Raw genomic sequence first — 26022 nt, forward strand, 5'->3', positions numbered from 1 at the left:
TGTGTAAAGATATTTAGAGTGGTAACATAATTAGAGTATTACAGCAGAGGATTTTTTTGAAGAGACGGTTCTCTGAGTAACATTGGGCAAGATTTCACCTAATGGCTTAAATGAGTATTCTGCTTGCGTTATATGTCTTTGCAAGTATTAAGTGGAATCTCAAATATTCAATCCATTCATGAAACAAATAATGGACTTGTCCAACTCTTGGCTGGACCATAGTACTTGTTTTTTACATTCCTATTTATCATGGTTATCATCATATCACTGATATCGAATATGGAGCAAACCAATCTTGTTACTTTTCTAGCTGCATCTCTGGTTTTCAATGAATAATTATCATCAAATTAACGTTATCTTTTTCATTTATTTTCTAGCTGCATCTCTTGTATGTTTTTGTCCATTTGTATTTTAATTGTCTTAAGGAATCAAGTTTCCTGCATTGCCTTGTTTAGTTTTTTCTATACCCATAAAAAGACATTGCTATATATCGATCGGTTGGTATATAGGCTATATATATAACACGTACAACAAGTTTTCGTTTTCTAATCTTATTCTACTGATTTTGTGTTTCCTCTCTGCACGGATAGGTTACCTTAAAACAGTTTTTGTGTCTATTCACATTAACTCCTTTAACTAAACCAGGGTAAAATGTCATATGTGTCTAGGGAGCAGGAGTTTGAAGTTGTTGCTAGACATAATCCAACTCTCCACCATTCACTCATGGCAACTAGTTACACTCAAATGCTAGTCTCAATAATACCTAGATGTTTACTTCAATATGTTTTTCTTCATATGTGTAGATATTATATTTCTTCATATATATATTTTATTATTATTATTATTTTTTTATTTTTTTATTTTTTTTATTTTTTATTTTTTTTATTATTATTATTTTTTTTTTTTGCAAAAGATTATTGAATCTGGTTAGTTTTGAGTTTGGACGCATATACGAATCATGCTTCTAGTTGTTGAAAAGTTATTTGAGGTTTTTCATTTTGAGATTTTCAATCATTATTGCAAGAGAGTTCCTCGAACATAAACTGTGAAAGGAAGATTTTCTAGGAAAAAAAGTTGATTGTGTGAATGGATTTGGGCGACCGCACCTCAAGTTACGGCGTGTCCTTCTTTGAAGTTAAGCTAGTGTGCCTAGTGGCACTTTCGACTTTGACTACATAGCTCGGCTTATCTTTACAATTTTTCTAGTCATCTTTTGAGTGTTGCAACTCTCGGCTTTCTAAGTATATTATGTCCTTAAAGATTCTTTCAAGTTCGTCATAATTTTTTTTTTAAATTTCTTTTCCGCCATTTTGTTTAGCTAGTCTTGAAAGCTTGATGAGCGGCTGAATGGTTGAAAGGAGGAAAACTTTGAGATTATCAGCTTGAGGGCTTAAACTTTCTAGTTAACAGGTATGTTATATCCACCTTCGGGAGTGATGTATAGGTAATTAGTAACATCCTTAGTAATATGGTAATCGGTGGTTTGTTTGTGACAGTTGGAGGAATGATACAAATGTAATTCTTGCTGATGAGATGGGTTTTGGCAAAACTGTTCATTCTGTTTCCATGCTAGGTTTTCTTCAGGTACGATCTTTTGGTTCTTTATGATATGGTTTTTAACCTTCAGTTATACCCTCTTTTTCTCAAGAATATCTTCTTTTGAATTTTCTGCAGAATGCTCAACAAATCCATTGGCCTTTTCTTGTTGTTGTACCATTGTCGACTTTGTCCAACTGGGTGAAAGAGTTTAAGAAGTGGCTCCCTGAGTTGAATGTTATTGTATATATTGGAAATCATGCAAGTCGAGAGGTAGGCAATGTTTTGTATGGTGATATATATGGCTAGTTGCAAACACATTGTTTTTTCTCAGGTTTCTGTTGCTAGATAATTGTAGTCAGTAGTTGCTACTTCTATGCTTAGTTTTTGCTTTACTTTGGGGTTCCCATGGTCTCTGCTAGTGGACCACATAATCTGTAACTAGTGCTCAGGTTAGCCGTGGAGGGTGCAAGGGGCAATGGTAGTTTAGGACATTCTTTATGTGATCTTTGTGTGTCTCCATGAAATTTTGTTTTAAGGATAAAAAATGAACAAGAAAAAGCAAATTAAATTGTGTGATACACCATCTTATTAATGTAAGCCAGTTTCCATGTCTTATGACACCAGGCTATATACTAGAAGGTAGAGGCAGTACCCGTTTAGTTGTATATATGTCACCTTGTTGTTCATATAGCTTCTAGGGCTAAAGAGGTTCCCATAGGTGCTTTACTGTGTATTAGTGTTGTGTTGTCAAATAGTAATGGCCTATAGCTTCTTTGATATCCTAGTGGCATGGTTACCTTCTTGCTATGTTACTAATTTGGTAGACTAGAAACTATGTCACTTATTTTTAATTAGTATAAGTGAACCTATTGTTGTATATATCTCTCATTACATTTTAAGGTAGAAGTCTATCTAAACTCTTTTGTTAAATGAAACAGGTAATGCATGTGGCATTTGTTTGTTGCCGACCTTGAAGGATGGAGGTGGTTGATATTGCCACTTGGACACTTTCTAATAAGAAGACTTTCTTTCTAGCTAGTTGTAAGCATAATGTAATGTACTTTTTCGCTTTGATAATTGAAGTACTTGGTGTTTACAAGTGATTTGTATTTTCCTTGCGCTTGGAAATTTGAAGTACTTGGTGTTTACAAGTGACTTGATCATTTTGAGTGATGGAATGAATGTTTTATTCTTGACTGGGATTGACGGTGTGATTGCGTATTTTATGGAATAGACTGTTTTTTAAAAGAATTGTATCTTGGCTAGTTCATATAGCAACCGGTGGTGACTAGAGCTAGTTGCATCTCGAATAATAATAATAATAATAATAATTGGTTGCTATACATCCACCGGTGGATGTATAGCAACCAATTATTTTTTTTTTCTAAAATATATTTTGTGACGCCATAATGCCGTCACAAATTCAAAATACCGTCACAAAATTACTGACGCCGAAATGCCGTCACAAATTCAAAATACCGTCACAATATTACTGACACCAAAATGCCGTCACAAATTACAAACGCCAAAATGGTGTCTGACGCCAAAATGCCATCACAAATTCAAAATACCGTCACAAAATTACTGACGCCAAAATGCCGTCACAAATTACTAACGCCAAAATGGTGTCATAAATTTTTGTGACGCAAATTGAGAAGCCTAAATTGTGACGCCTATTTGGCGTCACAAATATTAGTAGCAAGAGGGGGATAAGGAAGAAATGCAACCTCAAACTGATAAAGCAGTCCACCATCATGTTCTGAATGAGGATGCAGAAATGGTGTTCAATGAGGATACAGAAATGGTGCCAAATGAGTCTCCAGACTTTAGAGGTCCATCATTTTCCATCGGTATTCCTCAGTCACCTATACCCAAGGAGAAAGAAAAAGAACAGAGAAATGATGGGGAGAAAGAAGCTGAGATAGAAATTAAAATGACTTCCATAACCAGGAAAGTTAAGAACAATATAGATAGGAAAACTAAGCAGATGGGCCCCAATTTCACCAAAGAAGGGAAGACGAAGCCACTTAGAAAAGTAATGAACCTTGACACTCGCAAAGAAATTCTTGATAAGGGGAAGCAAGTAAGAGATATTGACATTGGGTTACTGCTAGACCCTAAGACAAGTCCCTACTATCATGGATTAGAAGAAAGCCATAAACAAATTATCGACACTTTTTTCAAAACGGCGAACACCAGATAAATCTAGGAAGACTGTAAGTGTTTTACAAGTTTAAAATGACATAAAATAGCATTTTTGATTGATGCTAATTTCTTGGGGTTTTTGAAGCACAATCGTATGGGGAGATGGTGACAATTTCCAAATAGCTGGTTCTCTAGTAGAAAACCTTTTGTTTGATAGGGAAATGTATTATCAGGTAAATTCTGATAGCCCTTTCTATACTATGAACAATGAATGTTCATACTCTTGTTGGGCTATGAACATTTAGTGTTCATGCACCTAGTAGACTATGAACAATGAATGTTCATACCTATTTAGACTATGAACATTCATTGTTCATACCATTGAACTATGAACAATGAATGTTCATACCTGACTTTACATCAACCGAATAATGTTTATACTTTGCTATTTTTTAATTTCGATATCTGACCTTCATTTATTTGTAGAACTTACTTCATTTATACTTTGTTTTGAATCTAAAAAATGCTCAATTCAACAGGTCATCGACTGGTGGTCTCTTTAACTTCGCAAAAAGTTCCCAACCAAAAAAGAAACATGTCTACTATCTGCCAACTCAAAGGTGAATTATTTATTTCAAATTATTGTTTTATATCTATTTTGTGGTTGGTCTCATATTCTTATTATTTCACGCACTCAATGTCACAGCATATACTAGAAGGAGGCATTGCAAAAATAGTGGACACAATCGACTTGAGTGCCAATTTCTTGGCGATTCCAATACATTCAGAAAACCATTGGACACTACTGATTGTGGAGTTTGTAATGGGAGAACAAGAGAAATGGTTACATTTCGACTCCTTAAGCCAATAGAAAAAGTCATCCAAAATTGTAAAAGACATGGTAATTTCAACACTAAAATGAGAAGAAACTTTTGTATCTTCTAACATAAATAAAGGAATAACTTCTTGTTATTTTGCAGAAGAAGAAACTGGTTGAGAAAATAAATCTTCGGATCAGCAAAGAGAAAAAGATAATTCATATGCTCAGTAGTCAAGTAAGAATACAGTTTCCAAAATGTCCGCAGCAAACCAATAGGTAAATGCATAATTATTCACTGAAATTCTTCTAAACTTCTACATTAAGAAAGTTATAATTGACCTGAGATTTGTATTTTCTAAATTGCACCACTGATTATGGACTCCATGTTTGCAGAATGATGGAAATTCTTTTTTTTAATGGTCGATGGGATTTCTTTGAAGTAACAAATGCAAAAGCAGCACACAGCATGCGCCCTAAACTTGCATGCTACTTACTGATAGACAAACCAAGAAGCTGGACTCTAGAAAATCATTTGTTTATGGAAAATTATTGAAAGGGATTGTTTAAAGATGAATGTGAGGAAGGATAAAACATTATATTTTGACGTGTATTAATGTGCGTGGGTGTGTCAGTATATCAGTATATCAGTTGCTATGAAAGACAAATAAAAAATCTATATATCTGTATATCAGTTGTTATGAAAATGAACTATTATTGATGTTTATCATGTGTTCTCTTAATCTTTATTCTCTTATTTGAAACTATTATAAACTCATGTCTTACAAGTGTAAACACTGAATGTTCATATTCTTGTTGGACTATGAACATTCAGTGTTCATACCTTTCAACTATGAACACTAAATGTTCATACTCTTGTTAGACTATGAACATTCAGTGTTCGTACAATGGAACTACGAACACTGAATGTTCATACTCTTCTTGGACTATGAACATTCAGTGTTCATACAATGGAACTACGAACACTGAATGTTCATACTCTTGTTGGACTATGAACATTCAGTGTTCGTACAATGGAGCTACGAACACTGAATGTTCATACTCTTGTTGGACTATGAACATTCAGTGTTCATACCTTTGAACTACGAACACTGAATGTTCATACTCTTTGTTGGACTATGAACATTCAGTGTCCATATAATGGAACTACGAACATTGAATGTTCATACTCTTGTTGGACTATGAACATTCAATGTTCATACCTTTGAACTATGAACACTGAATGTTCATACTCTTGTTGGACTATGAACATTCAGTGTTCATACTCTTGTTGGACTATAAACATTCAGTGTTGGACTATGAACAGATGCTGAACTTCCATAGGTTGATCAGATTGTTGAGGACACGGGTTATCCATCCATTCTTCATTTGCAGCTAGATTGGATGCATACCTAGCAAAGGCATTAGGGTGGCACAATTCGCTTCTCTATAATCCATGACAGTTCTAATTTCAGGAATCTCTTGCATCAAATGTTTAATATCATCAAGTAACACAACAATATCCACTGGCATATCGTCCACCTTATGTACTAAATTATTCATTTTAATTCATAGACATACAAAAAAGTGCAATGTTTGTAGGGTATGTTTCAGTAGTACAACACAAACTACAAAATATTCCGTAATCAAACTAGAAAACAAACTGCTCATAGAAGTATTCTAAAGTTTAAGCATTCCTCGAAATCAAGAACAATTTTCACAATCCACGTTCTGAAGGAGCCTGCAAGTGAGAATTAATAACCTGCAAATAATGTTGCCAACATGGATGGCTCTTTGTAATTGCAGGCTTCCCAAAAGGGTGTTGCTGAATGTACTTTTGAACATTCTCTGATGTCGCTAATCCTTCCAAATATATCCTAATATCACCCCCATGTCCTAACGAATTGTCGTTCTTATTACGAAAGTCATATGAAGTAGGGAAGATGGCAGTGTGTGCGGGATTAAGCAATGCTTTATAAGGAGAATCATCGACGAGGAGACTATTTGATTCATTATACTCTTTCTTCTCCCAAGGAAGATTTGGGTCATCCTTACCCCAAAGTTTGACAAGTTCTTTCTGTAGGAACCGTTATTCAGAATGCAAATATTTCTACCAACCGCGAGAACCACGCGCAGCGAAATTAATGGGTTCTCACGATTTGTGATTGGAAAATATACCTTTGAATCTGATTTAGATAACTCTGAGAATCCAAGCTTTATCAAATTCGAAATCAACCCCTTGATCTTTTGTTGTATTCCTGTAGAACAGGTTGGACGTTGTGTGGACAACAATCTACCAACCCCTTCTTTCTCTCAAGATTAGAAACGAATTCAGATCTACTTTTCTTGCCACTTTTTCAGAACTAGTGAATAGTGAATTTCGGCCAGAGAGAAAGAGTATTCTATTTATAGGCTACAACAGGGACCATGAGGAGAAATTAGGGTTAGGCCTCCTGACGAGCTTGGGCTTCCCATGTTCGCCCCGAACACACAGCCCAAGTCCGTCAACAAATGGCTTATTCCACTAAAGGCCATTGTTGCACTACCGCCCTAATCCCAAATTATGTGTCAACGTTTATGGGCTCCATATTATATGCTCGTTGATCTCCCCGTGTTTAAGATATCGAATGTTCGTTGATTAAGTCAAGTTACTGACAACTACATTAATCAGCTTCTTATGTCCTTGAGTAGTACCACTAAACCTCATTGTTATGTCGGAATAAATCCACCTCCAGGGTTTACATGACAATCTTTTTAAGCTCCTCAAGGGGACATCATCAACCCGACTTCTTGCGGCACACGGATTCCTTCTATAATCAACAGCACACCTTACATACAATGTCATTACCCAATCCATCGAGTTTGTTGATTCACAAATGAATCTCACTCATTGATGATTTAAAGTAATGTACAATACATGTAAGTGCCCGTTATTATATCCGGATTAGGAAGACAAGCATTCATAATAACAGAGGTGTTTGTTCTCTTATATAGTCAGTATAAAGAGAAACAACCTCACTTGGTCCTGGTCAATACACACAAAGTATACTAGTGTAATTTTATAGTCAAGATAGACTAATACCAGATTATACTACAACCGTACCAATGGTTTGTCCAAATCCATCTAGGTTGTGAACGATTACTTATACTTTATAAGGTACTGAAGATATAATCTTCTGTGCGTTCACATCATATCATCTACAACATAAAGTATTAGACACATGCATATAACTAATAACATATATAATATGCATAACATTTGCCCATATGATTCTCATTCAAAATATAAAGAATTAGAGTTAATACAAAAGTAATGTTTTTAGTATATAACCCTATCACTTTTAACATCAAAGGCTTCCCATTATTCTCAACAATGTAAAACCCAGTAGTAGAGCAATGAGATTGGTCCCAACAAAACAACAATTGGGACTTCATATCACCCATGGAAATATTGAGCACACCGTCCAAATTTCGTTTTATCCTTGATGACCAAACACCAACATTGAATCTTTGAAAACAAAACTTCAGGAAATCAACACAGGACGACCTCTTTAATATTGCCTTTCCATAAATGAACTTGTCGGCAATACAATCTGAAGGAAGGTCAAACTTGTTACCTATGTGAAGAAGCAAACCATTGACATCAAGAATGAGAAGTTTTCACTTTGTTTTACTGATCAGTGGTCTTTCAATGAGCAAGCCTTCCATATTCTCCAATTCGAGCTCTTTCTTTTTGGCAAGAAATTGTCTCTCTGTAATTCCACAATCAGCATCACGCTTGTCAGCATCATCACCTTTTTCACCCACATCCATTCCTTTAACCGTTACAATATAAAGCTTGTTGGCCCTGTTAATATTAGGTGAAAAAGATAGGTATATAATTAGGGCTCTATAATTAAATGTATTAATTAAAACTTATATAGTAGGAGCAATGTGAGGAGGGTTATACATCCGGTGTGTGCTCTGCGAAAATAGTAGAACTATCAGTTAGCATCTTTTCCTATTGACTATCAACTGAACCATAGATTGGGATTTCAAACTGCTAATCAAGATCAATGGTGGGAGCCGCATCATTGGGTGATTGTTGTATAACTTCGACAATCTATTAAAAAGAGATCCCAAAAGTATTCAAATTTTCTAGAATGTAGTTGTACAACTTCGACAATCTATTAAAAAGAGCAATGCATAATGATTTGACTTTCAACAATGTAGTTGAATATATCATGAATAAAACAAATCTAACTTCAGGTAGCACAAACCAGTGAGAAATGAGTTGGGGTAGCCTCCTAAAGACCTCCCTTTTCACCACCAGACACATTTTCACACACCACTTTATCGTATTGACTTCCTAACTGTTTCTAAAAAAATTCATTCCTCAACAACTCAACTAGTTCAGTGTCCATTTCAGGCGGTGATTGGCTCAAATAACAACGAGCAATTTGCAAAAGACCATCCGGTTGAGAACCACCATCTAGGTTGTCTACTATGGCCTCATTCACTGAAATTGACATTGCTGATTTTTGTTTGGGATTGTTCGGTAGTGTTTTATGTTTTCCACCCTAACCAGAAACATTATAGGGTTGTGATATTGCTCTCCTCTTTGACGGTTGAACAAAATCTTCATCATCACTACTCCCTTCATCTTCTTTATCATCCTAGATCAAACCTTTTCCTCGTTTAGTAGCCGGCTTCCTTAATTCCTTCAAGGGATGAATCCAACAATTTGTTTTTTTCAACTTCCGCAAAGTGGTCCTAATAATAACATATATTGAATAACAAAAAATATTACCACCGCTTTTTCATCATCCTGGATAAAAAAAAAATCATCGTTTAGTAGCAGTCTTCCTTAATTCCTTCAAGGGCAGAATACAACAAAAAAAAAATCAACTTCCGCAGAGTGGTTCAAATAATAATATACATTGAATAACATAAATTATTACCACCTCTTCTTCAACATCCTGGATCAAACCTTTTCCTCTTTTAGTAGCCAGCTTCCTTAATTCCTTACTTGACTGTTTTAAACCCTGCCAATGTGGGAGCACATAAATGTAGGTTTAAAATTACCCACATTGTCGAATTATGCAATTATAAACTCAGACAACATATTCTTCTCCAAATATATACTACATTGTTGAACGAACGAACTACACTGGAGGAGGATAAAACATTACCTCAGTACGTAATACCGCAGCTTGTTGTTTTACAGAACCAGTTCCTATATTAACAGATGGTCTTAATAACAAATTCGCCGCCTGTTTTATCACCTGCATAGTTGATATATCACATAAATTATCACAGTTGACATTGTACACTTTAAGAAAAAGAGCAAGACGCAAAAAATTACATCAGTCTGCTTCTTCTGTTCGCAGAACATGTCCAAGGAAAGCTTCTTATCGTTAGCTTCTTTTTGTGACAAACAATGAAATGTAAGTTTCATAGTCTTAATTTGTTGGTACTAATTGTATCCATATCTTATTGTATCCTTACCTTTAGAGCCTGTATGTAGACTGTAATTGCTTGCACCGTAGGGGGAATATCAAATTCATCCAGGACAGTGAGTTTCTTTGGGTTGTTTAATTTGGACTCCCAAGTTCTCCTACGAGTGGTTTTCCTTGGAAAACTAACCCAACCTCAGAACCAGGGGAATACCTTCTTGTCCAACCAGTGCACGTTGAAATTGGGCACATGAAGGAAAAGGCAACATTCAATTGCAAGTGCACAACCGTATAGAGTGTGTGTAAATGGCATCTACGGCTGAACATTAAAGTGTGTCTCTATAGCTTTGTACAAAGTCTCTACACCATCACGAACCTGTAAATACATCAGATACCCCCAAGGGAGATTGCCAAACTTCTACAAATCTGCTACAATATCAATATGTTTCACATCAACTCCCTTCATACTGCCTGGCAAGAAGAAAGCCCCAAGCACAAACAACTGATTAATTCAGTGTATGTCGTCACAGGTTCTCGGATCCGTAAGTACCGACTTTTTCTTCACTTTTTTCCTTGCATTCTCAAACTCAGTCAGCAGAACGGCGCCTACGGGAGTCATGCGTTTTCCTTTCGGTTGGAAATACCATAAACGAAAATCAATTGGTTCATACACATTCATAGAGTAATACATATTAGGTGGTTGATTTGTGGAGAGACCAGTAAGCAGGGCCACGTCAGATGGTTTGAAAGACAAATATTAATTTCCTATGTTGAAAGTCATTGGCAAAATCCTTTTTTCTAAAAGCTCGACAACCAAGTTTGGGTGGGTGGGTAACCAAAGTATTTTTCTCCCCACTTTCAATATCAACCAAATTTATATCGAGAAGAAAACCGAAAGGAGATTTTTCAAAATTTTCCTTTTCATCATTATCGAATCTAGAAAACAATTGGTCTTGGAGCATTTTCAGAGAACATCCACAAGTAACCTTGATGTGTCGTCGCTGAGGAGGTATATGTTTTTCCTTCTCTTCCTTTTTCTTTGGAACAAATTTCTTGCTGACCTCCTTCTTCTCCACATAATTCCAATTGGGGACCACTTTCTTCTTCCACATAACCTTGTTCTTCATTCTACAAACTAAAAACAAATAATATTATACACATAATTTCCATTTATTTTACCTTTATTTCAAGTGTTAAGCTTCACATTCTCTCAACATTTAGATTAGTTCGTTTATCAATGTTGTAAGTGGATATTTTTATCTACTATCTAACGTTAAAAGGACCTAAATTTGTGAAAATTACAAGTATTGAAAAAACATAGTAATGATAAGTGCCATATTCACCAACAAAGAAAAAACAACTTCAATTTTGAAAATTGAAGTCAGAATCCACTTACAAATTGAAGTGAAACCTAACAAAACGATAAAAGTCTTACCTTTAACCAAAATCAAGTTATAAAAGTAGAAATGAGAATAAGAAAGGTTTGCTTAATTGATTTGGAAGAGTTTCGTTTTGAAATTTGGGTTGGACTTTAATTTGGAAGGTTTGCTTAATTTTTTTTGGAAGAGTTCGTTGCTTAATTTGGGTTGGACTTTAATTTGGAAGGTTTGCTTAATTTTTTTGTTTTGGACAAAGAACCAATGAAAATTGGTTAGACAGAGGAAACTGGGTGTCCTGAGACCGGGAAACTAAAATTTCTGTAAGGTTCCCAAACAAAAAAATTGGGATTACAAAAAAGTGGTCCCCACCATGTGCAAAGTTGCATGCCATATGCATTGTCTATACATGTAACTACATTGTCGATCTGTTTGACAGAGAAAGATATAGATGAAACGGTTCACCCAGCAGGTCCACAGCGCCTATGCTGTAATGTTTACTCTCACAAATTGTGCATTGTACACAAATGTAAAAGCTAGCATTACAGTTTCAAACAAAATATTTCATTGTGACATTATACACGTAATGATGCTTCCTACAAATGAGATATTTATGTCCATAGAACTATTAGTTTTTTTAGGATTTTTAACAAAGCCTTGAATATTTTTGGGTCTACTTAGGATGATCTATCCAAACACCTCCGAGATATGGATACAATTAGTCCCAACAGATTATTACAAATAATTGTGTTATGATGCTAATTGTATATAATGAACACTACATTTTGGAACAAGTAACCTTATCTGCACCGTCAACTCCCTCAACTCCCCCCAAGTCCAATTGTCGACCACCACTGAGCAATGCTTCGTACTCACACTTCGGCAGACCACATTCCAACAAGTCTTTAGCTAATCGTTGCCGGATATACAACCCTTTCTTTTTCACAGGGAAGAGCACAGTTTTGTTCCTGAGCAAGCAATCAGCAAAAGCCAATGTAAAAGCACCACAACTACTATTGTCACTTTGTTTTGCGCATTCGACAAATTTGAAATTCCACTTTGTCGACAATTTGCAGTGGTCTACACATTCTCTATCCTGCGTCAAAAGAGCATAAACCAGCACTTTCATCAGCCTTTCCAAGGTCGGTCTTGGGTCAACAGTCCACGACGGAGCACTGTCCTCTATTTCCATAGAATTGTAGATCTCTACTATCCACGACTTAAACTTGATAACAATGAGAATTCAATGCACATTACTAATATTCACCACCATCAACAACCCACGCGCCTTTCCTATGTGTGGCATTGAGCTGTGACGTTCAAGCACTGAATCAAGACGCTTCCTTAAAGAGGGGGTCAGTTTAGCTTCCACATACATCACCTTCTCATCTACTGTTATACACGGATCAACAAGAATAGTCTCCAATTTATTGTAGATCGCACACAGCGAAGCCTATAGCGAACCAACATAGAGTTAGTGAAAGTTGGTGAGTTTGGTGACTAAATATCGAATTTGGTGAATATCACGATGTACCAAAAAACCGAGATATATTGAAAATATCATAGATATCCATTTTTTTGTTGACGGGTTAAAATTTTGTTTTGTATGTCGATGTATCGGATATATCGTCGATTATATCGGAAATATTGTCAATATATCAGTCAAAGTCAACAATATCGATCAAAGTCAACAATTTATATCGGATATATTGTATATATCGGAAATTTCAAAATATATCGGAAAAAAATAGATTCAATATTCGGTTGAGATATATCGGATATTTCCATCTCGGTGTACCCAAAAATTATTATATATATCGGTGATATCTCGAACATTTCGGCGATATTTTGGGCCTTGCTCAAAATATCTATATTGTACCCTGATATTTCAGGAAATAATATCTGCAGCGAGTGAAATGTTTCATCGCTCTCCTGAATAAAGTAACTAACAATTTCAACAGAAATTCCCCCCCACCCCTCAAATCAAATCCATGCAATCACTCAGATTTCCCTCGAGTCTCTGACCACGTTAGCAAATTTTCATTTCCTCTTTTCATAATCCCTCTATGAAACTTCTCCAACATTCCTCCTACTGCAGAAACCGTCCCTCACTTTTTTGATAAACACAAACCCTCCCTCACACTCCACCGAGCACCATGTCCGCCACCACCAGCATCTTAGAACCCACCATTTCCACCGTCTAAAGTCACGTGGTTTGGGTAACATGTTTTCCTCTTATATCTTACATATTTTTACTAAAACTTGTATGCGAAATTCACGTATTGCCTATCAACTGTTAAATACAAATCAAACACGTTTCGATCACAAAGTAATGGCGCTTCAGAAGCATGTATTAAGCTAGCATTGATGGTACAATTGATAAAATTTTCAAGGTTTTTTGTGATTTGGCCACTAGGGTATGTGTTCAAATTATTAGTAGTTTTGTTGTTGTGATAATGTCTCAAGTATTTCTCCTACTATCAAATTGAGAAAAGAGTCACTAGAGTCAAGAATTAAAGTATTTATGGAGAGTTGCTAACTTATGTCTGATTCATGAAGTAATATATCATATTTTTTCACACCATCAGCTTCAGTAAAAAACCAACATTTTAAATAATGAAGTAGCATACTTAGTGAACTCAAATGGACACATGGCAAAGTAATAAGCTCCGCTCACTTCATGGTTTAAATTAATGCAGTGATCCTCTTTAGAAAGACTGACTTATCTAAAATGGAGTGTTTCAACAATGAAATTTATTTAATAGTTTTTCAAGTGTGCTTTCCATTTGGAAAAGACTTCCAATCATCCTTAATTTTAACACACATCGCTAATCTGAAAGAGGAGTTTTTGAGATACCTCTTTACATGCAGTGGTTGTGGTTGAGAGCGTGATTTGGTTGCACTTGTCGAGAACTCACCTTCGTTACCTCCACACATGTCTATAGTTGACTGTTATCTCTTACAAACATTCAACATATGAGAATGATGATTTTGCCTCATAAACTTGGATAGGTTAACGGAATATATGTCTTAGTTGTTTTATACATTGTAGACATCTGATTTTCTGAAAGGGGTTTGCATTGTCATCTGTGTATATATTATCTTAGTTTGATTCTACTAATCTATTGCTTTATTTTAGTATATCTCCAGACGAGATGGGGACGGTGAGAGGGGCAACAAATAATCAATACTTGTATATGCAGAGTCGCCACATATCTTTTTTACTAATGCATGGAGAGGTAATTTTTTGGTATTTATTACTCTAGTTTCGGTTTGCTTATTTGACTTCACAACTAATAACAAGTGTAAGTGGTGAACAGGAGCGTCCGATTGTGCAGATTCATGAGCACAACCGAAAATTGAAAAAATGGAAGTTGAGTCGCAGCTAGAAGAAGCTTATCTTTGCAATGGGTTTCAAACACATCAGGAAAATTGGACAGTTCCAAGCTGATAGAGACCTGATTTCTGCTCTGGTTGACCGTTGGAGGCCAGAAACAAATACTTTCCACTTCCCGTCATTTGAAATGACAATTACACTTCAGGATGTGGCCCACATATTGGGCTTGAATGCTTTTGGGGAAGCAATCGTCGACACCTCGTAATTATTTGCCGAACAAGCTTGTTTAAAATATTTGGGAGTATCTCCTCGGAAGATAAAATCGAGAGGGAAATCCGTTCGTGTCTCTGGTTGAGAGATACATTTAAAGGGAACCTTTGGAATTGTTGTTGACGAGGAAAACGCGCACAATAGCATATGTGATGTACCTCATTGGGAGCACAATATTTTCAAAAGGTGGCGGCAATTGCGTGCACACCAAGTACCTAAAATTCTAGCTAATACTGAGAGGTGTGCTGCTACCTATTCTTGGGATCTTTGCTGTTCTTGCATATCTATTTAAAGCATTTCACCGAAGCGTCACTTTGTAAATAAATCCACAACAAAGAAAAAGAACAAGCTAGAAAAGGAATCTAATTTTGTGCAGAATATTTGTGGTTCATCTATGTTGTTGTTGGTACGTATAACCCGTTTATACTTGATGATTTTTTATTCTGTATATTTTACTATTTTTTTATTAACTTTTGAAAACTTGCTTGTAGGCATGGTTTTATGAAAGGTTCCGCATACATCTACTGAAATGGGAACCGAAAATTGTGCTCCCTGCTGCTTGCAAATGGAAAAATCCCAAATTTCGGCCTTGTACAAAACAAGTGTATAAGGTCCTAAGCAAAGAGTTGGATTCACTTGGTAAAGATCAGGTTAGTATAAAATTAGTACCCACAACTCATCAAACTATACCAAACTATTGTCTACTTTCTTACTAGTATTGATTCTATTCTATTAGGTTATCTGGCTGCCATAAGATAAATGGGTACATGCTCCTCATTTTGCCTCTCGCCATTCTCACGTGCTGCTTGTCTCTACTTGGATGATCCATTTTGACTCCGTAAAGAGGTATATGCCTGATCGATGTATGTGTCAATTTGGGCTTGACTAACACATACCAGAGCAGCCACTCAGGTGGGATCCTAAAGCAAATGATTCTTTTTTGGAAAGATGTATTATGAAGTGGAATGTTTGGTGGATGGGTGGTTGTGAAGTTGAAGTCAACTTTCCTTCTACTTCAAATGAAACTTATCTAGATTGGTATCAGGAGTTGTATAAGTCACACTCAACCATTTTTCTTATGGGAGTTGTTCCTTATAAATCAGTGCAGTAAAGAGGTAAATTTGTAATGAATTGCTTATTTTGTTTTACCACTATTTTTTTTTAATTTGCTAACTGTAATTATCCCCTCCATTTAGTTTAAACTTCAAAGTAATTATTGTAAGCGTATTTGTTGGAAAGCTAAAAAGGTGGCAATTATTTCTTATTTTTGCTGAATTTTTAACAGCATAGGTTCTCATCAACTCAATATGTTATTTTTGTGAAGTAATGTAATAAAAACATGTCGTTATCTATGTTTTTGTAGAATTGCTTGTATTTAATTCAATGGAAGGAATTTATTCTAATCATAACATACAATTGTATTTTATGTGGTGTAGGTGGATAAGAAGTACACAAGATATTACTTTAGCCACCACCAATCTGCCTTCCCAGTTCCCATAGCAGTATCCTCCATGCGTAGATTAAGTATTTATTGACAACATTATGAAAACATAGATGAGGTTTTTTTAGTTTATATATCTTCAACGTTGTTTTCATTATCTGCTTATTGTTAGCGTTGGATTTGTTGTAGAAGGTGCGCTGTTATGACTATCAAGAGTTGGTTGAACCATTACTGAAAACAATTCCTGGTGAAGAAATCCCACAAGAGTTACAACTGTTGCGTGCAGATATATTGAAAAATGGTCAACTAGTTGAAATGGGTGGTGGCAATGATTTGAGTAATAATCACAATGAATTTGAACAAGAAGATCTATTTCAGGCATTAACATATTCAAATGCAGATAGTGGTAGTGACTTGGAAGAATCTGGCCAAAAAAATAATATTACGGAAGCTCAACTGGATATTTTTGAAGATATTTCACCATCTACAGGGACTCGGGGAAGACAAACCATGCCTTCAGGTAATGGGGTCCAACTATAAATTTGATTCATTGTTGGTGGTGTATGATAGATTGTTTAGTAGTATAAGTTTTCTAGATTGACATGATTTTTATTATATTGCATTATAGTTAAATCTTGGTCGGTACGTATACTTGAAGAGAAAAATAGATGGAGTTGTATTGTTAAAACTCATCCTTCTAACATGCTTTTTTCCTTATTGTTATGCAGGAAGTTGGTATAGTCCGAGAGCTATGCATTTTACTCCTTTAGCTGATAATATTGTCATTACTGTAACAGAACCTAGTCCTCGCCCTGAATATGGTAGGTGCATGTCAACAACCAATAAATGTTGGAGTTGCTCACCTTTTTTTTTTACCGTATATGAGTTAAATTTTATTGGTGTAGATAATATTAGTGGAGGTTGTGCATGTGGCATAGAAGAAGTCAAGGAGGAGGTGATCGAAGGTAAATTAGTCAAGGATGACTATGTTTTGACCTAAATGGGTTACTTGTAACGCATGTTTCTCTCCATTGGTTATGCAGGTACTTGTGGTAGCCCAGATGCAAACATGTTGAAGTCGGTGTTTGAAGGAATAGAGATGTTAGACATCTGTGTAGGTAAACGGGGTTTTTATTGCAACTATTTGGGTACATCTATGCTAATGCAATTATAAAGAAAAAATTATACACAATGGTATTTCTATGCTATATATCTATTAAGTTAGAAAAATACTCGTAATTGTACTAAATACTTGTAAATTAATAATATTTGTGCTAAATACTTGTAATTGGTATATAATGGTAATTGTTGGTGTGTAGTTTATTTTAGAATCGAAATGGAACACGATTCTTTGGAGGGAGCAAACCACCAACGATAGTGCGCAGCCATATCTAATAACCATGCATTGCCCTTGAGACTGTGTATGTGATGGTAACCGATGTACTAGTACCATTTTGTGATATGCAACCTAGACCTACATAGTACTATTAGGTCTTACAATCAACTCAACAATGTCTACATTTAACATCCACGCAATGTTAGCATTTAATATATGTTGTGTAAGTCTGATTTTGTCTTGATTGGTTATGCAGGTAGTCGCACTGGCCCGGATGTAAACATGTTGAACTCGGTGCATGAAGATAGTGCAAAAAGGGACATGCATGAAGGTAGCAAGTTTCATTTGCGTTATTTGGTTTATATCTCAATAATATTACACCTTCACATCTGTGTTATCTTTCGGGGTAGCATGTTGACATTAATAGTGTTCGTAGATACATGAATGGGTTTGTTTGTAAAATTTGAAGCACTTTAATTTGTATATTTTACATAAGTCCTTAATCTTCATGTACTTTGGTCATCAAAAATCATCCACTGAAACAATGTACTTTGGTGAAAACATGAGGATTAGGAGACAACTCTGTGACGACACAATATTCTTAAAAAAGGTTGAAAAATAGAGAGGGAATAGAGAGAATACTTTCTCTTGCGTATTAAATGTGAACTTCCCATGTATACACCAACTTAAGTTTTCTTGTATTCTTACGGGGTATGACCATGCTACACGAAAGAGCCAAAGAGGGGTAGCTTGCTAGCATTTCTCTATTATTATATTATATTACCTAATTTGCCATAGTAATTTTATTGTGCATAATTTCGAATATTTGACTTATAAATTTGTTCAGTATGTGCATTAAATAACGAATTTATGTGTAGACAACAATAATGGAGGTGGTGCGATGGTGAATGTGTTCGAGGATAAAGGTAAAGGGGTTACCTTTGCTATCATTGCATTATTGTACTTGTGCTAAATACTGATATTTGTCGTTAAATAATGTCGGAACCATAATGGAACATCGCATATTCCTAGGGCGGACTCTATCACCAAAAAGTAGTTAAGAAATGTTGTATCAAATAATTTTTGTCGCCCTTCATACTAGGTGATGGTTAACAATATATTATTAGCACCATTTTCTTCGTGATGTGCAACCATTCTCATTAGACATTGTGCTAAATTAATAATTAATAATATAGACAAGATTGTTCAAATTTTTATTAAAGGCGCATTAAATCACATATACGTTGTGAAATCATAGTCATAACATTTAATATATATGATTTGTGTGCTTATAAATGTTCCCATGAAGAAACGGTTTATAGAAGGCCAAGCAGCTCAAAGTTGTCATGTGAAGCCTCCCGTCTTTGAGACAACAGTCGGGCTTTGTAATCAAAGTCATAGTTCACCTTGTTGTACTCCACAAACTCTAGCTCCTTTTGTGGCTCAGGTTCATAGCAGACTGGATTGTGTAATAGATAAGTCGACTATATATTGATCACGTTTATCTTATCATTCACCTTTTCCTGTGTCGTATTGTCATGTAAAGTAATTTTTCACTGTGTTTTTATTTTGTTCATTCATATTTTGATGGCCCAATGAAAAAGAAACCAAAGAAAGACCTGCAGAGAGAAACAATTACTGCGGTTAAAGTAGCTCTTCCCAACAAGATTTGCCTTCGCCCACGAGTGGGTCAAGTTTCTGATGGCGTTACTCCAGGTAATTTTTGGTCTATAAAACCTTATATAAATCACCCTAAATGACTATTATCTTTAGTACTAAGTACTTAGGGCTATTATATGTTACATCAAACTTCCTAGGCATCCATATTGGTAGATTTCTTGACGCGTATTCCAAATCCATGCAGAATTGATTATACCTGACAACAACATCATTGTTGAGTATCGTCATTTTGGACGTACTTACGATCGGAAACAAGTTAGAAAAGAAGGGGTAAATGGAGCTTATGAGAAACATAATCAGGTGAACTATATAGAACACAATTAGGTTATGAAGGTTTTTAACCCTTTTTTGTCAATTTATGATTTTTCTGTTTCTCTTGTGTAAGAATTGACACTACCAAAGTTGAAGTGCTTGTAGAATTGTATGCATTCATCTATTACTCTAGCATAACATACTTTGAAAACTCCTTAATCTACCATACCTAGCTGCCTTATGGTTTGTTGGTAGTTTGGTTTGATTGGTTTCGTACGTTTTCTGTTTTAATAATTTTTTCAGTAGATCGATCAAAGGCCTAACATACATAGCTTCTATAGTTGTAAAGTTGATATACAATTGTTCAGAGATTTATCATGGGCGTTGGTATGTACCAGGGTCTGAAATGCAAGAACAGCTACTGCAGCAGCAACTACTATCTCCAATGCAAGAGCCATCTAATGTGGACAAACACGTACGACCGTCACTGCAGAAACAAGAGAGTATACGAGTGCAGCAACCACAAAGAGGCGAACTTACAAAAAACGAGACCCATGCTGTGGAAGATGCACAAAAGAGTAGGCCCAAATGTCAGAATAACCAGGTGGAACAAGAATATGCAAGGGACATTTGAAGTAGGCACCCAAATTGTTGATGAGTATGTAGATTAGATGTAATATATGTTCTATTGCACGAGTACTGACACGTTGATGTAATGGTGTGATGGAAGTTGTTGTTAAAGGGAATGAGGATGACTTCACTTTTTTGAAAGGAGGAGAAGGTGACATATGTAGGGGCTATTTTTGACAATGTACTAAATTTCATCATCCTGTTAGCATCAACTAGCTTCATGTCTATGCCCATGTAAATATGTAATTGTTGGTACATGTTCATGTAAATGATATGTATTATGCTTCTAGCCTTTGATGTAAGGGATGGACTTGTAACAAGGTTTGCCCGAATACTTCACTATAGTAAAAGCCCCTATCAGCTAATGATTTACCATGATTTGGCTATAACCAAGATGATAAGAGCCCAAAACTGTAGTTTTAACCCCTTAACAATATTGCTTTTAGGCCAATTATGTGATTAATAAATAAGAGTTAGTACTGTTTACGTGCTTTTATGTATTTCAGGCATTTTAGTCAATTATGTGAAGAAATGTGTCCCTTTTGCGGGATAAAGGAGCAAAGGTTGTTTGCTAAGAAGTTCTATGATTAAAGGCCAAGATTTAAGGAAAAAAAGCCTTTTTAAAGCCCGGTCAAAGCTGAAAAGTCAAAGTCAACGCGGGCAGAAATAGCGGATAAAAGTTAGTAGAACTTCCAAAGGCCGTATCTTTGGAGTCAGACCTTAGAATTGGGCCTACCATATGTCAAAATGATCGACTTGGAAAGATCTTTCTAATGGTCCAAGCTTTGACCCAATCAGAGGAGCGAAAGTGGACGAAAAGACTATTTCAGTAATTTCCAGCAGAGAAACCCTTTTTGGACCGAAGTAATCAAGTTTTGGGCTCGATTTTATGGCCCAAAACATGGCTTCAAAACCCATGCATGAATTTTGTAGACCTAGCCCTCTTCCATATAAAGAGGACTAAGGAATAACTCTTAATTACTTAGTTAGTTATTCATAAATCTAGATTAGTAAGTTAGTTTTAATATAGTTTGAATTCTTAGACTCTTCTCAATTAGATTAATAAAGCAATTTATATTCTTTCAATAATGTCTTACTCTTATTCTTGTTATTCTAGTTATGATAGTCTTATAAATCTGAGCTAAACCTCCATTAGAGGGGTTTGATAAAGTCTTGATGAAGACTTGATTGTGTTAGTGTAGAAATAGTTGTAAAAATCTCCACTCTAGAAGATAGTTAATTCGCCATGAGAATGGGTTTAAATTGCCTCACATGCTAATTATTAGTTGGTAGAAATTGCCATGAATAATTATGGATTAGAAAGACCCAATCTTTATGTAAAAACATAAAGATTAGGATTACAAGAAATTTATACTAGTTTATTAAGTTGAATTCAAGGTAGAATCAAATCCCCCTAATTCCCTCTCTTAGAAGTCACATTTTAGTATTGAATTGTTGTATTTAAATCATAACATCTAAATTAGTTAAACCACCGTCTTAGCATAATTTCATTACGTTACTCTCATTGTTTTTGTTAGAATTAATTAAACTAGAAACATTACATCTAAACGAGCTAGGAGTGGAACGAATTCTCTACTCCACGTATTGAACGATAACGAGAGTAGAACTTTGATCATATAGCGTAAACTAGCATTTAGTTTTACTTATTCATATCATAACTAGTTAAGAGTAGGTAAAACTATTGTTTTTACGGTTATCAAATAGCACCACTGCCATCTTAGTTCTGTTTAGCTTCATTTCCTTTAGTAATGTTAATCCTACCAAAATCCCATTAAACCCACCCACCCTTGTTTGGTTCTAACTGTGTTTGTTTTGTTCAGAAACTTATTTTTTTCGCAGAAATACCTTGAGCGCGCCCCGCGCCCTCATTATCCTATTTCTGAAGTGTGCCCAAGCACCTGGACATCGTCTCAGGCAAGAGCGCGCCCCGGGCCCTTATTAGGCTAATTCCAAGCACAACCCGCCTTCAATCGCCTGGACTTCGAGTTAGGCAAGAGCGTGTCCCGTGCCCTTATTAGGCTAATTCCAAGTGCGCCCCACCCTCAAGCGCCTGGACTTCGAGTCAATCAAGAGCGCGCCCTGTGCCTTCATTAGCCTGTTTCTAAAGCGCGCCCCACGCCCTCTGCTGAATAAGCCCGATTTCACAGGTTAGTTCAAACTTTCATTTGTTCAAGTTATTTAGTGTTGCTATCTTCTTGAATACACTGAAATCGCATATACAACACGCTATTCAAATGCATAACAAGGAGACATTTAGGAACTCCTTCTTCCACTCCTCGCCTCTTCTGTCAGAGGAGTCTTTAATTCTAGCATATCAGGGTTGTTTTGACTGTTGTCGTGTTTCTTTAACATTGGACTTAGCCTTGCATGAGATTAAGGTTAGGTAAGGAAAAAACATCTAATGTAATCTATCGTGAACGTCAATGCACACACCTATCTAGAATACCACACTACATCTGCATCAATGGCTGAAGAAAAAGAGACTCCTCTCTCTGACTTTTACAATGCCCTGATCGATAGCCCTAAGTCTTGCATCGTTCTTGCAGACCTAGTGGGGGATTTTCAAATTCCCCCGAATATTTTTAATTTGTTACCAGTTTTTCATGGGTTAGATCATGAGAAGTGATAAGAGCCCAAAACTATAGTTTAAACCCCCTAACAATAATACGTTTAGACCAATTATGCGAGTAATAAATAAGAGTTAATGCTGATTACATGCTTTTATGTATTTCAGGCATTGGAGCCAATTATGTGCAGAAATATGTCACTTTGGCGAGATAAATGAGCAAAGGTTGGTTGCTAAGAAGGTCTGTGATTAAAGGCCAAGATTCAAGGAGAAAAAGCCTTTTTAAAGCCCGGTCAAAGCTAAAAAGTCAAAGTTAACGCGGACAGAAACAGCGCACAAAAGTCAGCAGAACTTCCGAAGGCCGTATCTTTGGACTCAGACCTCATAATTGGGCCTATCTTATGTTAAAACGACCGGCTCGGAAAAAGCTTTCCAATGGTCTAAACCTTGACCTAATCAGAGAAGCAGAAGTGGACAAAAAGTCTGTTGAAGCAAAATCCAGCTGAAAAGGCCTCTATGGACTGAAGAAATTGGGTTTTGGGCTCGATTTTCCCGCCCAAAACATAGCTCCTTAGCTCATGCACGAAAATGCGGATCTTGTCTCCTCCTTTTGAACACACAAGACTTAACTCTTAAGAAAGGAGAAAAATTAGGTAGCCATTAGCATAGATTTCTACATCTAGTTTTCTCTCCATTAATTAGTTTTTCATATCTTATTTTAGATCTAGTTTTACCTTTCAATTAATTAGTGTTAGAACAAGTAGATTATTATTTTAGAATCATATTTAGTTTTATAATAAAGTATTAGTTTTTAATTCCGATTTAGTTTATTAATTAAATTCTTATTTGGTTTTAGTATTGTTAAATTCATATCTTAGTTGTTAATCATTTCTTAGTGTTAATTTAGTTTTTAATTCTTGATTAGTTCAAATTAGTAAAGTTAGAATCTTTATATTATGTCTTGTTTGAATTCGATTGGAAATGATAGTTGGATGAATCAAGGCTAAATCTCCATTAGAGGGGTTTGATGAAGCCTTGATGAAAACTTGATTGTGTAGTGTAGAACTAGTTGTAAGAGTCTATTCCACTCTAGAAGGTAGTTGATTCGCCATGAGAATGGGTTGAACTTCCTTACATTCTAGTCATTATTTGGTAGAGATTGCCATGATTGATTAGGGATTAGAACGACCAATTCTTATCGTAAGAACGTAAGAATTGGTTTACAATAATCTATACTAGTTTATTAAGTTGGATTCAAGGTGGATTCAATCCCCACTAATTCTTTATCTAGATTCACACCTTAGTATTTCCGTCATTTCGTTATTCGTATCTTGTTTAGTATTTGAATTGACATCGTAGCATAATTCTCACATTACTCTCATTAACTTTGGATAGACCGATTACCTTTGAAAATGCCAATACTAAAGAACTAGGAGTGGAACAAATCTTTTTACTCCAACTCTATTGCGATAGCATCGAGAGTAAAATCTTTGATAAACATCACACGTAAAGTCAAGTTTTAGTTTTACTTACCTATGCGTAATTGTATTCGTAGGTAAAACAACCATTTTACATTTATCAAGAAGCCCTGTCAGCATATGCATAGGATATAACAAGTTCTTACCACGTTCCATCATCCTACTGTAGGCATAGAACAAAATAAACTAAGGGTTTTTCCTTTCACCCTAGCCGATAAGGCGGCGTCTTGGTTAACTGCCCAAACGCCTAATTCTGTGGACTCATGGGCCAAACTTGTTCAATTGTTTATGGAACAGTTTTACCCACCACTGAAGACAGATGAAATGCTTTACAAGATTCATTTCTTCCTCTAGAATCCTCATGAATCCTTTTCAGAGGCCTGGAATCGTTTCACTGATCTTCTGATAGAGTGTCCACATCATAACCTTATGAAAGACACGTTAGTTTGTGCCTTTTTCACACCATCATAAAGAGTTTCTTGATATAATGGATGGGGGTAGTTGTCCTACTTTTTTTTTGTGTTTATTGGATGGTGTATGGATGATGTAGATAGATGATGGTCGTTGAACAAAATAGAAGCGTATCAAAACCTAATTATCCCTCAATAAGTAAAGGATGAGTAGGGTATCGTTCCACTTTTAAGTGTATGTTTATATGAAGGACAGGACTGGAAAGGGGGTTTGAGGGATTACAAACTATTATTATAGATTTTAGATTCTAATGCTAAACTAAACTAAACTAACTAAACTATTGAGAATTTATAAGAGAGGGAATTCAAGAGATTAGAATCCACCAATACTTTTGATTCAATGACCTTTTGTTTCATGGTTGTTCTCATAAGTAGACTACAATTAGGCAATCGAGTGAGTGTCGATGCCCTCTTAGACGAAACATCGTTAACGAATAACTCTTCTTAAGGTTGTTCCTATGTTTATGCTATTAATATCTTCTTTCCTTTTATGTGAGCTTGGGTAGCTATTCAATGAATCACCATCTAAGGCAAACACAAGGAATATTTCCTTTACTTTAAAACACTACATAACTAGAAGAAAAGTAGAGAATAATAGTATAATATTCAATTACAATAAATAAAACTCTATTCTAGCATTATATTCAATTGTAATAAATAAAAGCATGTCACTAGCAAATATTCAATTGCAATAAATAAAACCCTAAACTAGCATGATATTCGATTGCAATAAACAAAAACCTTAATCTATACTTCCATCCCCTGGTCTGGGCCATGGAACTAATAACTAAAAACATAAAGAACTAATCTGATTGGAGAATACCATGAACCAAAAGAATCAATGAACCCTAAGCACCGGCTTCATCTTCTCCCTTGAAGGAGAAGATTAGCCTTCCATAAAGAAGGAAGAACACGAAGAACGAGAAGAAGAATAGTCGAAGAACATAAGACTAGAAAGACTAATTTATTAAGACTCGACTAGTTAAAACTGAATCTTTTATTATTAATCTCTCTCTGCCTCAAGTTATGGAGACAAGAGTATAAGTGAATTGGCAAATTACATGAGGCACTTAGGTCCTCTATTTATAGGGGTTACAATGAGTTCTAGAAGCATTCCAAATCGCCTTTTGTTTCTTAATACAAATCAACTTCTTTCAGAGTCCAACTTCGTCTCCAAAATTGAGAAGGAAGTGGCTACAGTGTCGTTTCATGCGTCTAGACGCATGATC

The 26022-nt window shown here is 35.6% G+C and overlaps 2 protein-coding genes across 7 annotated transcripts; both read right to left on the bottom strand.

Moving 5' to 3' along the window:
- Positions 1-6218: 6218 nt before the first annotated feature.
- On the bottom strand, positions 6219-8161 carry LOC147516666 (uncharacterized; the record flags this gene model as incomplete). Its single annotated transcript, XM_086593343.1, has 2 exons — positions 6219-6578; positions 7841-8161. Coding segments are annotated over 2 exons (681 nt in total), but the record flags the coding sequence as incomplete, so codon positions are not given.
- On the bottom strand, positions 8014-12919 carry LOC147516667 (uncharacterized). Of its 6 annotated transcripts, none has more exons than XR_015211113.1 (7): positions 11372-12917; positions 9989-11071; positions 9846-9904; positions 9673-9765; positions 9442-9525; positions 8451-9308; positions 8014-8348 (listed from the first exon to the last, which is right to left on the bottom strand). XR_015211113.1 is itself a non-coding variant. In XM_086589173.1 (6 exons), exons 2-6 carry the CDS (start codon positions 9936-9938, stop codon positions 8319-8321), a joined length of 318 nt encoding a protein of 105 aa, XP_086445299.1. In that variant the 5' UTR covers positions 9939-11071; positions 11372-12919; the 3' UTR covers positions 8157-8318. The 6 variants fall into 6 exon arrangements, 1 of the variants encoding a protein (XP_086445299.1); XR_015211112.1 differs by having other exon boundaries at positions 8157-8348; positions 8451-9201; positions 9291-9308; ... (1 more) ...; positions 9846-11071; positions 11372-12919; XR_015211111.1 differs by having other exon boundaries at positions 8157-8348; positions 8451-9201; positions 9291-9308; positions 9846-11071; positions 11372-12919.
- Between the last annotated feature and the right edge of the window lie 13103 nt (positions 12920-26022).

This window comes from Coptis chinensis, chromosome 2 (assembly GCF_015680905.1).
Source record: "Coptis chinensis isolate HL-2020 chromosome 2, ASM1568090v1, whole genome shotgun sequence".
In the NCBI taxonomy this organism is placed as follows: domain Eukaryota; kingdom Viridiplantae; phylum Streptophyta; class Magnoliopsida; order Ranunculales; family Ranunculaceae; genus Coptis; species Coptis chinensis.